Here is a 14,648-nt window from a genome sequence, read left to right as displayed (position 1 = left end):
GTGATTGTACCCAACCTCAGGTACCCAGGAGGAGTACGCAGGTGCCCAAGGTGGTGGATTGGGTAAAGGAATTCCCAGGCCCTGGGGCTGTGTTCTCTGTCTCAGTGAGAGGAGTCAATGAAGCTGTCTCTTCATCATTAAATGTTGTGCCACCTAGTCCCTTAATTTTCTTTTTGCCTAGAATACTGAAACATTTATTATAATTTAGGTCTGCTGGTTATTTTTTCACTCCCTATATGTCTAAAATCCCTTAGTTTGTTTGTTTGTTTATTTTTGAGACAGAGTCTCATTCTGTTGCCCAGGCTGGAGTGCAATGGTGTGATCTTGGCTCTCTGCAACCTCTACCTCCCGTGTTCAAGTGATTCTCCTGCCTCAGCCTCCTGAGTAGCTGGGATTACAGGTGCGTCCCACCATGCCTAGCTAATTTTTGTATTTTTAGTAGAGACGAGGTTTCACCATTTTGGTCAGGCTGGTCTTGAACTCCTGACTTCGTGACCTGCCCAACTCAGCCTCTCAAAGTGTTGGAATGACAGGCATGAGCCATAGTGCCTGGCCTAAAATCCCTTTATTTTTTGATGGCTATATTGAAGGTGTGTTAGCTTAATTTAATCATTACACATGGTATACATATATCAATAAATCAAGCAATATCTCCCTGATGTATTATAATTTGTCAATTAAAATTATACATATCTATTTGAAAAAGGTATTGTTTTCTGGGAATAGAATCTAGTTTCACAACATTTTCCTTTTAGGACCTTAAGATGTTGCTCATCTGTCTCCTCATTTGCATTGTTTCCAGTGAAATACCTGCTGTCATCTTTATTATTATTATTATTTTCACTTTCTGCTTTTTCAATGTTCTCTTCTTCGTGGTTTTCAACAAATACATGGATTTTTTTTTTTAACCCAGAATTAAAGAGTGAACTTGAGAAACAATGTATAGGGAGGGCTTTTTGGCTACTGGTTGTAAATTATTAGAAACAGTTGTTTGCTACTTGTTTTATTAGGTCACAGGCTAATTTCCTCAGAGTATTCTTATATTGAAGAATGTCATAATTCATTTTATTAGTCATCCCTAAAACCATAAAAACCCTAGAAATAAACCTAGGCAATACCATTCAGGCCGTAGGCATGGTCAAGGACTTCATGACTAAAACACCAAAAGCAATGACAACAAAAGCCAAAACTGACGAATGGGATCTAATTAAACTAAAGAGCTTCTGCACCAAAAAAGAAACCACCATCAGAGTGAACAGGCAACAAATAGAATGGGAGAAAATTTTTACAATCTACTCATCTGACAAAGGGCTAATATCCAGAATCTACAAAGAACTTAAACAAATTTACAAGAAAGAAATCAAACAAAACGTGGGTAAAGGATATTAACAGACATTTCTCAAAAGAAAACATTTATGTAGCCAACAGACGCATGAAAAAATGCTCATCATCACTGGCCATCAGAGAAATGCAAATCAAAACCACAATGAGATACCATCTCACACCAGTTAGAATGGCAATCATTAAACAGTCAGGAAACAACAGGTGCTGGAGAGGATGTTGAGAAATAGGAACAGTTTACACTGTTGGTGGGACTGTAAACTAGTTCAACCATTGTGGAAGACAGTGTGGTGATTCCTCAAGGATCTAGAACTAGAAATACCACTTGACACAGTGATCCTATTACTGGGTATATACCCAAAGGATTATAAATCATGTTGCTATAAAGACACATGCACATGTATGTTTATTGTGGCAGTATTCACAATAGCAATGACTTGGAAACACCCCAAATGTCCTTTGTAGGGACATGGATGAAGCTGGAAACCATCATTCTGAGCAAACTATCACAAAGACAGAAAACCAGACACTGCATGTTCTCACTCATAGGTGGGAATTGAACAATGAGAACACTTGGACACAGGGTGGGGAACATGACACACCGAGGCCTGTTATGAGGTGGGGGTAGTGGGGAGGGATAGCATTAGGAGACATACCTAATGTAAATGACGAGTTAATGGGTGCAGCACACCAACATGGCACAGGTATACATATGTAACAAACCTGCACGTTGTGCACATGTACCCTAGAACCTGAAGTATAATTATAAAAAAAAAAATTGGTCATCTTGGCTAAAGCATGGTGCCTAGAGAGGTGGTCAAGAATTATTCTGGATGATTTGTGAGGATGTTTGTTGGATGTGATTAACATATAAATAGCTAGACTTTGAATAAAGTAGATTGATGTCTATCATGTGGGTGGGCTTCATTCCATTCATTGAAGGTGTAAATTAAACAAAACACTGACCTTCCTCGAGCAAGATGGAACTCTGCAGCAGACAGTGCTGGGATTTGAACTACAGTATCAGTCACCTGACCCACAAACAGCTGGTTGGTTTGTGTCCAGTGTTTACAAGATGAATGGACAACATCCTGTTTGGAAGTCCACCTCTTTTATCACAGAAGGTAAAAACAGAAGAGCTCTTGTGGACTTAATTGAATGGTGTTTTCTTAGCAGTGGTGGAAGAATTGAACAATGATAAAGTTCCTACGTTTTAGTTTTTACTGACTTACAGGGAGTGACTAATGGCCTGGCTGTATAATTAATCAGGAGAGCAATGGGAAAGTTACCTATGAAAAGAATGCCCATATGAGGCAAGTCCTGTGGAAATCACTATGGTAATTTCAGGGGTTCATTAATGTAAGATCTGTTAATTCCTGATAAAGATTGGATGTTGTTCTTGTGCAGATCTCATGTCGAGATGTGATCCCAGCATTATAGGTGAGACCTGGAGGGAGGGAGGTGGTTGGATCATGAGGTCAGTTTCTCATGAATCATTTAGCACCGTCCCCTCAGTGCTGTTCAGGGCCCCTTAGAATAACTCCCTTCCAGGTTTGGAAGGTGATTGAAATCAACAAGAATTTATCTCCAAGTGTTTGCCAGGTGCACCTGAAATTCCAGCTATGAGAGCGGCTTAGGCAGAAGGATATCTTGAGTCCAGGTGTTAGATTTTAGCCTGAGCAACATTTGAGGCCAGCCAGGGAAACATATCAAGATTACATCTAAAAAACAACAACAACAAAAGATCCACGTATGCTTGTGGTGATCACCTGAGTCTGTGAAATAAGTAGACACTGGGGCCTTAGCAATGCAGAGATAGGTGGAATCAAGACATATTTTTCTTGCATTCCACACATCACAGGCACAAAATACACATAAGAAGGGCTTTCTTTAACAAGAAAGAGAGATAGCATATGGCTATGTAGCAGATTCTTTTATGGGAAGGCCTTGAAACTACATAGCTGGCAAGTTAGACTGATACCATTAGCCCCAGAAAGCAGCAAATGGGTCTTGACAGGAATAGATCCTCACCCTGGAGAGGGCTTTGTTCAGCTGGTGGTAAGTGTGTCACCAAATTAACTGGGGTCCACTCACCTGGGGCAGTAAAAGCAAACATCCACACTGAGATTGTAGTGGGAGAAAGCAGGACATTTGTGTGTAGGGAGCCAAACAAGGTGAATCGGGCAGCTCACGCTTAAGACCCAACCTTTTTGATGTCTCACAAGCAAGGATTTTTAAAGGCGGCGGCAAATTTCAGGAAAGCAGAGTTACAGGTAACATCATAAATCAATGCCTAGAAGTGATACACTGCTTTGGCCTTAAAAGGTGGAAAATCCTGATGAGGGAGCTTATAGGTCTTAGGTAGATTTAAAGATTCTCTGATTTGTGATAGATAAGGAAGCAAAGCTTCCTTACACTGCTTCCTTACACAGTTGGGGGGAGTAGAGAGGAATGTTCAGGCCTGGCCTGTGGACTTGACTCTCTCCAGCTCCTCAGCAAGAAATTTAGAACAAAGAACAGCAGTCTGAGTTCAGTCCTCAGTTTCCCCTTTATAAGGTCTCCCTGCCAGTGGATCTATTAGGTGAGAATCTATATTTCTGAAAAACAACTCAGGGACATATGTTAAGATGTTATTTTCAGTTTCTGTAGAGAATCAAAGATGTTGTGACTCTAACTTCCTTGGTATTGTTTTAAGCTATCTTTACCTTCTTGTTTATAAGGTCACTCACTTGCTTTTTAGGGCTGACCAGGTGCCTGGAATTTCTCTTGAAGGAACTGAAGGTTTTTCTTTATTTCCAGGTTGAGAGGCCCTGGCAGGCTTCTAAGAGAGGTCCCTGCTTCATCTCAGATGCAAATGCTCGGAGTGCTACAAAGAACTTGAATGGGAGGTACTGCAACCATGTGGACCACTGAGTCACATTTCTTTACACCGGAAAATGCACCTGCTCAAAATGTCCAACAATGGTCAGAGAGACACCCTCCTCAAAGGAAGAGTTCCATAGAGAATTACAATAGCCAATTGAAACATTGAGTGTATAAAGCAAAAGTGGGGAAACAAGCACGAAGGGTGGGCTTATACACCTTCATGAGGGTGCTCACACTTGACGTGAGAATATCCTCTCTTTTCCTGGTGGATCAGGGGAAAGTGCTGGTGTGATCTACATATATTCCTTCCCATGGTGGGAGGACACTGGAATAATGACTGTAATTCATCTCAACTTACTTTTCTCATACCTGATGCAGTGGTCCCAGGACTAGGGATGCAAATAGAGTCCAGAAACAGGAATTATTCCTAAGCAAGAAACTGTAAATATATTTTATGTCCTTTATGTAATAATTCCTAAGGGCCTGGAGAAGTAGGTTCTGCCTTCACTGCATCTGGCAAAGTTGGGGATAACACTGAATGCAGCTGTATTGCCTGGGATCAGATAGTCACCCAGTTCTCTACCTGCATAACCCTCCCCTCTATGAACTGGAATGGATGATGCGAGACACTTGCTAGAACAGTATTGGTTCCTTCAGTCTAAGCCAGCACAGCAGCAGAACCTAATGTTCCTTCCAAAATTATAAGTGTTTAGTATAAATGAAGAGAAGGAGAAATAGTAGCTGAGGGTAAATGAATGAACACATGGGTTATGTAGTGAGGAAAATCCAATGTTACATGAACTACTCGAAAGAGGTATAAGTAAGAGAGAGTATTGTCTCTTAGCTCGATTTCTCCAGATGCCTGAAAGGTACAGCCATGTGTTGCTGAGACTATTCCTATTTTTGGACTGCACTGGGCTAATTGTTAATGACCAAAGAGGATTCTGGTAATGTACCAGGATCTTTTCACTGTTATCATTCTTCTGGTGTAGGAGATCTGTGATTGGCCAGCCACAGTGGCTCATGCTTTTAATTCTGTCAGTTTGGGAGGCAATGGTAGGAACATTGTTTAAGGCCAGGAGTTTGAGACCAGCCAGGGCAAAATAGTGAGACCCATTCCTACAAAATATTTAAAAATTAGTTGGACATGGTGGTGTGCACCTGTAATGCTATCTACTCAGGAGGCCGAGGCAGAAGGATCACTCGAGTCCAGGAATTCGAGGTTACAGTGAGTTATGATTGTGCCACTGCATTCTACCCTGGGCAACAGAGGAAGAAATTATCTCTAAAATAAAATAATAAATATAAAAAGACATAATGTGGTCTAAACCAGGATGTGATCTGTGTCCAATAAAAGTATTTGATCTTTGTCCCTCTTTCCTGACAACCGGGTTCTAGAACATTTGCAGTCTCCTCAGTGATAAACATGACTTCAATATGGCAATGAGATGATTATGGGGTGAGGGGCTCCTAGATAGCTTCAGAATGGGGGCTGGTTGCCAGAAACATGAAGCTCTGATTAGAGGATTGGAACTTTTAGCCCCATCCCTAAAGTCTGGGAAGGAAAGAGAGGCTCCAGGTTGAGTTCAGTCACACAGTGGCCGGTGATTTAATTAATCTTGCCAAACAATGAAATTTAATAGAAACCTCTAGAGATTGGGTTTCGGAGAGCTTCCCAGCTGGTGAGCACATCCGTGTGTCCACGTGCTGGGAGGGTGGTGAACTCCATCTCCATGGGGACAGAGGCTCCTGTGCTCAGAACCCTTCCAGACCTCACCCTATGCACCTCTTCATCTGGCTGCTTATTTGTATCCTTTATAACTACTGTTGTTTGAATGTTTCCCCAAAAAAACCTGTGTTGGATATTTCATCCCGAATGCAACATTTTTAAGAAATGGGACCTTTGAGAGGTGATTGGACCATCAGAGCTCTGCCTTCATTAATGGGTTAAGGCTCATCATAAAAGGACCTGAGGCTCTCAGTTTGACCTCCTTTCCCCCCTACCTCTCACCCTCTCTTGCCCTTTTGTTTTCTACCAGATACAGTCCCTTGATCTGGGAATTCCCATCCTTGACACCATGAATGAAACACATTTCTGTTTGTTATAAGTTATCCAGTCTCAGGTGTTTGCTATAGTGGCATAATTTAAACCAGAGGTCCCTAACCCCCGGGCTGCGGACTGGTAGAAGTTCCTGGCCTGGTAGGAACCAGACCACACAGCAGGAGGTGATCGATGGGCGAGAGAGCATGAGCATGACCACCAGAGTTCCGCCTCCTGTCAGATCAGTGGCGGAATTAGATTCTCATAGGAGCACGAACCCTATTGTGAGCTCTGCATGCGAGAGATCCAGGTTGCATGCTCCTTATGAAACACTAATGCCTGGTCATCTGAGGTGCAACAGTTTCATCCAAAACCATTTCCCTCTGCCTTCCGCCACCTGCACTGGTCCATGGAAAAACTGTCTTCCATGAAACCGGTCCCGGGTGCCAAAAAGGTGGGGATTTAAACCATAACAATAAAAAAACTCCAATACTGAGTGTGAAAGGAAAGTAAAATTTCAGGACTCCAAATTCACTATACCAAAGGGAAAAGTTAAGTTTGGAGACTGAATGATGGAAAAACTGCCTTTCTTTTGTTCCTAAACAAATAACTGCAAAGATAGAAGACCCCATATCTCCCCAGGTGGCCTCCCTCACAAACTGCTCACAAGACAATTCCTTGTGGGCCCCAACATGTTTACTCTAAAATGGAGTTTTGTTGACTTTCCCCCAACAATGTAAATTAACAGCTTGTCTTCACAGGCACAAGACAAAGACAAGACTAGACATCATCCCTCCACCCAGCTGGAGTCAAACGCATATTTGAGTTTTCTACCCAGCGTTTACTTTATCTTATATAAAATGCAGATTTACTGAGCATGAGATGAATGCATAGTTGATTGTTTTTTTTCTTCTCCTGGCTGCTCTTTCCCCTATAAATATTGAAGTCCTCAAAATCCTATTAGGAAAAAGCACAGGCCACAGATGCTACAGTGATTTGTGTCTCTGTCTCCAAGGTGCATCTTCAGCTTGGCAAAATAAACTTCTAAACTGACTGAGACCTGTCGCAGACGTTTTTTGGTTTACGTGACTATAGCAACTTCCTGAGTTCTTTGAGTTACTTTAAGAATTCTCAAACCTTGGGAGGTGAGAGACCCCTGACTTTGCAGCCACGATAAACAGAAGTGCAGGTAACCTGGGAACCGGTACTTGTGACTTGCATCTGAACTGAGGACAGTCTTGTGGGACTGAGCCCTTAAACCTGTGGAGCCTGAGGTGAACTCCAGGTAGTTAGTGTCAGAATTGAGTCGAATTGTAGGACTCCCAGCTGCTGTCGGAGAATCAGAAAGTTATTTGGTTGGAGGAAAACCCCATCACTATCCCACAGAGAGAAACTTAGAGTAAGAGTAAGCAAGCACATCTCTATCTTTTTGGTCTCAGAGGAAAAGATAAACAAAATGTAAGCATTTATTTCATGTCCCTAATCTACTAAACACAGGTTGCTACCAGCTGCTCATTGTCCAGACATGGGTTGGCCCTGCCTCTAACCTAGAAGTTAGGATTTTTTAGGCCTTTGAGGGTGTCACATAAAAACTAATAAATGTTAGAGATTCTCTCCCCAGAAATATTTCCACACACTAGAAAATATAAATATTAATATAAAACATCGGTGTGGACCCAGATCCTTGGAGATCTTACAATCCTGGGTGTTTTAATCCTAGTAAGAGACAAAGCTGAGGGAAGCTGTTTGAATAATCATTTCACCATCTCAGAATGCCACTCCAATAATCTAGAGTGTGAACTAGGATAGACCAAAACTTGATGTAATAACCTATCCTCAACGGAATGGGTGGAAACATGTTATTTATTAGTCACTGGTTCATTCAGACACTCTGTGTGCCTGTCAGGTACCAGATAAAGTTCTCGTCCTGGATCACTGCTCCAAGAATTAAAATTTGTCACTTTTCCCCACCCCCACACTCCAGCACTTGAACCCTCTTATTACATCAGAATTCCACACTGTCAATGAAAAGAGTCAAACTCGGTAACATATTGAAGAGATTTATTCTGAGCCAAAAATGAGTGACCACATCCTATGACACAGTCCTCAGGAAACCCTGAGAACATGTGCTCAAGGTGGTTGTGGCACAGGTTGGTTTTATACATTTTAGGAAGATATGCAACATCAATGAAATATATTTAAGCTATACATTGGCTCAGTTCAGAAAGTTGGAACAGTTTGAAGCAGGCAAGGTTTGCGGGGTAGTGTTTCCGGGTTATAAGTAGATTTTTAATTTTTCTGATTGGCAGTTGGTTGAGTTACTATCAATAGAAAGGAAATGTCTGGGTTATGATAAGAGGTTGTGGAGTCCAAAATTTTCTCATGCAGATGACGCCTCCAGGTGCCAGGCTTCAGAGAGAATAGATTGTAAATGTTTCTGATCAGATTTAAGGTCTGTGTTGATGGTAAATGCTGGTCTGCTTTTCCTGAATTCCCAAAGGGAAGACGGCATAATCATGGTGGCTTGAGTCAGTCTTTCAGGTTAACTTTTGAGCACCCTGGCTGAGGGTGTCCATTAAGATGGTTAAGAGTGGGTGGCTTTGATGTTTATTTTTGGTTTACAACATGTAAAATGTTGAGAGGAGACAGAAACCACCTCCCTCCCTGGATGAGGACAACACTCCAGTCACCCCTGCAGTTGATCATGGACATGCGTCTTAAGCTCCACCAGTCCGATGACCACCTGCTGAAGAGGTGTCGTTGTCTCAGGTAAATACTAAGGGTTTGTCATCTCATGCCAAGGAGATGAAGGACACTGACATATGAGGAGTGAGTTTAGGAGCAAAGGGTTGAATAGGCAAAAGAAAGACAAAGGGGAACAGCTGTCTTCTTGTGAGAGAGAGGGGCACCCAAAAGGGAATTCCGGCCTGAAATGGGAGTGCATTGGATTTTACAGGCAGGCTTGAAGAGATGGTGTCTGATTTATGTAGGGCCCACAGGTTGGTTGGACCAGGTGTGATATTTACACAGTGCGTGTGGAAGGCTGTTCACCCCACCCTCATCCTATTATGCAAATGGGCTTTCCCCTTGGCCGGCGCCATGTTGTCTGCTCCTTACTGTAACGAAGGAGCCTGGCAAAGAGAAGGGAAGATGGAGTCGCCATTGTGAACATGCCCAGTCCCAGGTGTCCGATTCCTATTGGTACAGCTGCCGGCATTCACCCGTGCAAGCTTCCAGCTTACTTGTCTATGTCTGAAGCTTGATATTACAGGCTGCTCCTTGTTAGAAAAGAAAATAGTTTGGAGCCTGCTTTTCATTAAAAGTCTTCCGTACCCTCACTACCTGTCTAAATAATTTCTTCTTAACTGCAGTATCACTGCCAGACTGAGCCAGAATGAGGTGACAGAGAGGCTGGGACTGTGCAGAATGCATTTTAGTAAAGAGGGCTGAGTGACAGTAGTGATGTCCAATTTCCAAGTGCAGCAGTGACATCTGTCCTGGCCTCAGGGTCCAGTGTCCAGCACCAGGTGTCAGAGGTGTGAGCAGTGGCATCTGTGCTCAGCAGCAGGGGCAGTTGTTCCTAGGAGGGACCTGATCCAGGGTGGGCTGTGGATTCTGTTCCTGGATGTGTAGTTTCAAGCCTGCTTCTGTGGCCTTCCCCACAATAAAACTAGCCCCCAATACCAGATATACGACTTTATGTGTACATTACAGAAATTTGTTTTCCATAGTTTGCTCCAAGAAATGAGTGGGAAATGAGTCTGTAGGCGGGTGTCAGAGAGCAGCATTCACAGATGTTCCTTGTGCAAGAGCCACATCCTGAATTCTCTACCTGGCCTCCACCCCACTGTGGAGAGATCAACAGGGAATGTCACATCTCATAACTGATGACACACATCCTCCCTTTTCGTTCTGTGAGAAAAATCCTCTTTTAAACAGAGTTTGAAAACCCACCCCACCCACCCACCCTGGGCACTCTCTGATCTCTGATCTCAGTGGTTCCTGATCTGGCTGAGCAACAGGATTGCTGGCGGGGCTTAGAAAATACTCAGGCCACTCCCCAGAACCCTTGTCTCAGAGTTTTATGCACAAGACCAAGGATTCGTTTATATAACACGCCCTAGAGGTGAGGCTGATGCTCAGACATGTGGCATCCTGGTGTTCTTGCTACTCCAAGTGTGATCTGGAGACCAGCAACATGAGCTCCAGCCTTGTTATAAATCCAGAATCTCTTGCTCGACTCCAGACTTCCTGGATCTCAGCACCACGTCTGGGTGATCCCTGTGCACACGGGAGTTCCTTGTCTAAGTGTCCTCTAGATACGGGGTCAGAACTGTGCAGTCTGCTCTGGATGTGGTCTGATCACATCCCTTACAACTGGAGGTCCAGGGTTCAGTCCTTGCCCTCATTCTTTTCCACAGTCAATCACTCCCTTGGTGCCCTCATCCATGCTTGAGGTTTTAAGTATCGTTTATATGGTGTGACCTCCTAAATCTATTTCTTCTGCCCAGTCTATTTCTCCTTTCCTCTAAAGTCTGGAGTTGTCTGTCCAAATTCCACCCCAGCTCCCCCACCTGCATTCCTAGTAGACATCTCCTCTACTGAGTGCCTGTGATGCCTCCTCCTCAGTATGCTCCTGCCAGAGTCTCCCCATCTCCACTGACAGCAGCTCCACCCTTCCTTCTACTCACTCATTTTACAACTATGGGTGTCCTTGATTCGTCTTTCTCACACCACAGATACAATTCATTGACAAATGCTGTGAGTTCATCTTCAAATGCATCCAGAATCCCCTCACGTCCCACTATTTCCCCTGCTCACACCCCAGTCAAGGTAACTGACATTTCCAGCCTGGAATACTGCACTCGCTTCCTACTGTTTTCCCTTCTGCCTCCCTTGTCCCTCAGCTCTCAATTCTGTTCTCAGCACAGCGGTCAGAGATCCTTTTAAAAGAGAAGTTATATCATGGCCCTCTTCTGCTCAAAACTGTCCTCTAACTCTTCATCCCACTCAGAGCTAAGGTCAGATCCAACCCCATTCCCCTCAAGCCCACCTGCTCTGGCCGCACCTCTGACCTCACCACAATTTCTCTCTGTCCAGCCCTCCTGGCCTCCTCGCTCTTCTGGGAACACAGACACCTTCCTGCCATAGTGCATTTGGACTGGACGTTCCTCTGCCTGGAAAGAACTTCCCCAGACATCCTCACGTCCCTCAAATCTTTCCTCAGAAGTCACCTTTGCAACAAGGCACACACTGACTACCCAGCACAACAGCCACGTTCCCTGTCCCCACTGCCCACATCCTGGATTACCTGCCTCACAGCACTTACCACCTTCTAGTACTTTCCTTCCTTACTCTGGTTATAGCATATCTAACGTCTGCCTCTTTCCACTGGAACATATGCTACAAAAGGCCAGAGATTTTTCTGATTTTACTTCAGTGGTGTTCCCAGATGCAGAACCATTCTGTCCTATGTCTGGTCAATGACAAAGGTTAGTTGAATGAATGATCACTGTAGAGCACCTCCCTATTCTAAAGGCAGCATCTTTATTAACATAGCCTTAGGCCAAATGCTGTTTTGTGACAGGTACAGCACAAGGTCCCCTCACACTGAGATAGAGGCCGCCTATGTTTTTCTCAGCAGTGTTGCTTGTGTGCCCTCCCTGCCTGATCCCTCTTTCTACAGCAACGCCCCCCGCACCCCCCACCCCCGCACACTGCAGCTCACAACCAGGTTCTCTCTTCAGGAAAGAAGTCCTTTAAGATAGGTCCAGTTTCACAGACAAATGTAAGTCTAAATTAGATTCTGCTTTATAGATTCATGAGTTGAGGTTGGATTCAGCACCAAGATCGCTAGAACCAGGGCAGGGAGAGAGGGCAGGAGAGCAGAGCAGAACAGAAGCTCTAGAAGCAGGGCAGGAGGTGAATGGCTCTGAAAATTTGTCTCAGAATACACAGAGACCCCGTGTGCAGGGGCTGCCTTGGGCGATGTCTGAGCCTCTGTGGTCACAGCTCCTGCTGGACAAGTTTCCACTGAAGGGACAAGGACGATGGGGCAGTGGTGACCCAGCTGAGGACTGACCACATAAAGCCCATGAAGAACTGAACAGCAACTAGGCACAGGCCCAGTCCACACTCGGCTCCTCACAGCCTTCTCCACCCCCACCCGTAACAGACTCAGCACACCAAACATGTGGATTCTGGAAGGTTCTCAGGTCTTTATTTGCTCTCTCAAATTCTAGGAATTGACTTATTTAATTAGTCCATCAACCTCTCATAGCAGATATTTGAGAAAACAAATTTATATTAGATTCTTATTTTCAGTAGGGAAGTAAGAAGTTGCAGCTCAGTGCACATAAAGTTGAGACTGAGATGGAGACATCCAGCCCCACCTCTCTGGAACAGGAAAGATGAGTGGGGAGGAAACACTGGTCAGCGTGGGAACAGGGGTCACAGTGGACACAGGGATGGGCTGTCTCTCCACCTCCTCACATTATGCTAACAGGGACGCAGACACATTCAGATGCCTTTGCAGAAAGAGATGCCAGAGTCTCTTCAAAAGGGAGGCGTGAAGAAATCCTGCTTCCCAGTTCCACACAAGACAGTTGTCTCAGGTTACAGAAAACAAGTCATGAACAAAAAATTCAAGTCAGTCATGGTAAGTGATGACACTCTTAACAGCCCACCACACACTCGAAACGTTACAATCAAAGAATCTCCATTACCCAGGCCTTTCCCCTCTGCCCCCCCGCCCCCCACTCTAGACCCCAAGAATCTCACCTTTTCAAGCCGTGAGAGACACATCAGAGCCCTGGGCACTGTCGCTGGCTGGGGTAGAACAAAAACAGGACCTGGTCAGAGCCCGCAGGAGACGTGGGACAGGAGGAATTACGGGATGGGTGAGCTCCTCTACACTCCCACCCCCACAACTTACACACAGCCTGAGAGTAGCTCCCTCCTTTTCCACCTGTTGGAAGAAAATGTCCTGTGAGGAGGCTGGGAGGAAGCAGGGCCATAAGATCTTAGAGGAACCTCCTAGTCTTGGACCCAAGAGAAATTTCCAGAACTATGACTACAGACCCAGGGCAGGATCAGGAAACAGGAGGAAAGCAGCTGTGTGTCCTGGACCAACTGCCCTCCCGAGGTCTGTCCTTAGCAGGGACCTTCCCCTGACTCGTGAATGCTGGAATCAGGACCCAATACCATAATCATCAAGGTGATACATCCGTCCTTCATTGTCACATTGCTACACAAAAGAGTAAGTGCTGGCACACAGGGTCCCAGGCTGGGTTAGCCCCTGTGTGGATGCTGCTTCCCAGGAATGAGGCAGGGAACACTTCTACCTGGGGCTTGAAACCCCCAGTGGGACAAGAAAACCCAGACCCCACCCCTCACCCCTTCCCTACCTGAGCTCTTCCTCCTCCACATCACAGCAGCGACCACAGCTCTGGTGACTACAACTGCTAGGACAGCCAGGCCAGCAACAATGCCCATGATGGGGATGGTGGACTGGGAAGATGGCTCTGGGAAAAGAGGGGAAGATGAGGGGCCCTGACCCTGCTGAAGGGCTCCAGAAGGGCTCCTGCTTTCCCTGAGAAGAGACATGACCCCTCATCCCCCTCCTTACCCCATCTCAGGGTGAGGGGCTCCGGGAGCCCCTCGTGCTGCACATGGCACGTGTATCTCTGTTCTTCTCCAGAAGGCACCACCACAGCTCCCCACTTCTGGAAGGTTCCATCTCCTGCTGGCCTGGTCTCCACAAACTCTATGTCCTGAGTTTGCTCCTCCCCATCCCGCTGCCAGGTCAGTGTGATCTCCGCAGGGTAGAAGCCCAGGGCCCAGCACCTCAGGGTGGCCTCATGGTCAGAGACGGGGTGGTGGGTCACGTGTGTCTTTGGGGGATCTGATGGAAAGAGTCAGAAAATTCAGGCGCTTTCCATCTCTCATGGGACACCCCAGCAGCACCCATGTGACTACCCTGAGAATGAACAGGACACCTGGGGTGGGGGAGGGAGCACAGAACCAAGACACCAGCCTGGACACAGGCATCTGGGATAATCTCCTATTCCTTGGAGAGTTCTAGTCTCTGAGGGAGGAACAGGGACTTCTGGTCCTGACCTGAGTGGAGGCCGAGGGACTCAGAAAAGCTGGAATCAGACCTTCAAACATATTGAGTGTGAGGCAGAGAACAAAGCCTGAGAGAAAAATTCACGGTGCCCAAGGCTGCTGCAAGGGTCAAAGGGGACCCCTGATCTGTATTCTAGGGACTGTCTTCCCCTCCATGTCCTCAGAGACGTCATCCCTTAATTGTCCTAGAGAGCAGAGGGGCCCTCAGAGGAAATCAGGGAAACTCACGCCATTCTCCATTCAAGGGAGGGGACATTCTAGCGCTGATCCCATT

At 45.4% G+C, this 14,648-nt stretch overlaps 2 protein-coding genes and 1 long non-coding RNA gene across 9 annotated transcripts in view; 1 reads left to right on the top strand and 2 right to left on the bottom strand.

Annotated features, from left to right (window-relative positions):
• LOC144340497 (uncharacterized) overlaps positions 1-12,862 on the top strand; it is a 79,285-nt gene extending 66,423 nt beyond the window's left edge. The window contains exon 2 of the long non-coding RNA XR_013416680.1: positions 12,423-12,862. This is a non-coding gene — a long non-coding RNA (uncharacterized LOC144340497). The remainder of the gene's footprint in view (positions 1-12,422) is intronic.
• The window catches only part of LOC100426197 (class I histocompatibility antigen, Gogo-B*0101 alpha chain), a 142,356-nt gene that overhangs the window by 66,421 nt on the left and 61,287 nt on the right, over positions 1-14,648 (bottom strand). For 3 of the 7 annotated variants that reach the window (XM_078000517.1, XM_078000528.1, XM_078000520.1), the window contains exon 8: positions 12,449-12,856. The exons of 3 other annotated variants lie outside the window; for them this stretch is intronic. The gene's annotated coding sequence lies outside the window, so the exon portion shown is untranslated. Of the gene's footprint in view, positions 1-12,448; positions 12,863-14,648 lie in introns of those variants that run through there. One more of the 7 variants, XM_078000526.1, reaches the window with a different exon arrangement.
• LOC106995452 (saoe class I histocompatibility antigen, A alpha chain-like) overlaps positions 1-14,648 on the bottom strand; it is a 145,356-nt gene that overhangs the window by 129,652 nt on the left and 1,056 nt on the right. Inside the window, 2 exon segments of the mRNA NM_001318357.1 lie at positions 13,654-13,770; positions 13,875-14,150. Of these exon segments, the coding sequence (NP_001305286.1) occupies positions 13,654-13,770; positions 13,875-14,150 (393 nt within the window).

Source organism: Macaca mulatta, chromosome 4 (assembly GCF_049350105.2).
Source record: "Macaca mulatta isolate MMU2019108-1 chromosome 4, T2T-MMU8v2.0, whole genome shotgun sequence".
Lineage (NCBI taxonomy): Eukaryota > Metazoa > Chordata > Mammalia > Primates > Cercopithecidae > Macaca > Macaca mulatta.
This window is presented reverse-complemented; position numbering and strand designations above follow the sequence as displayed.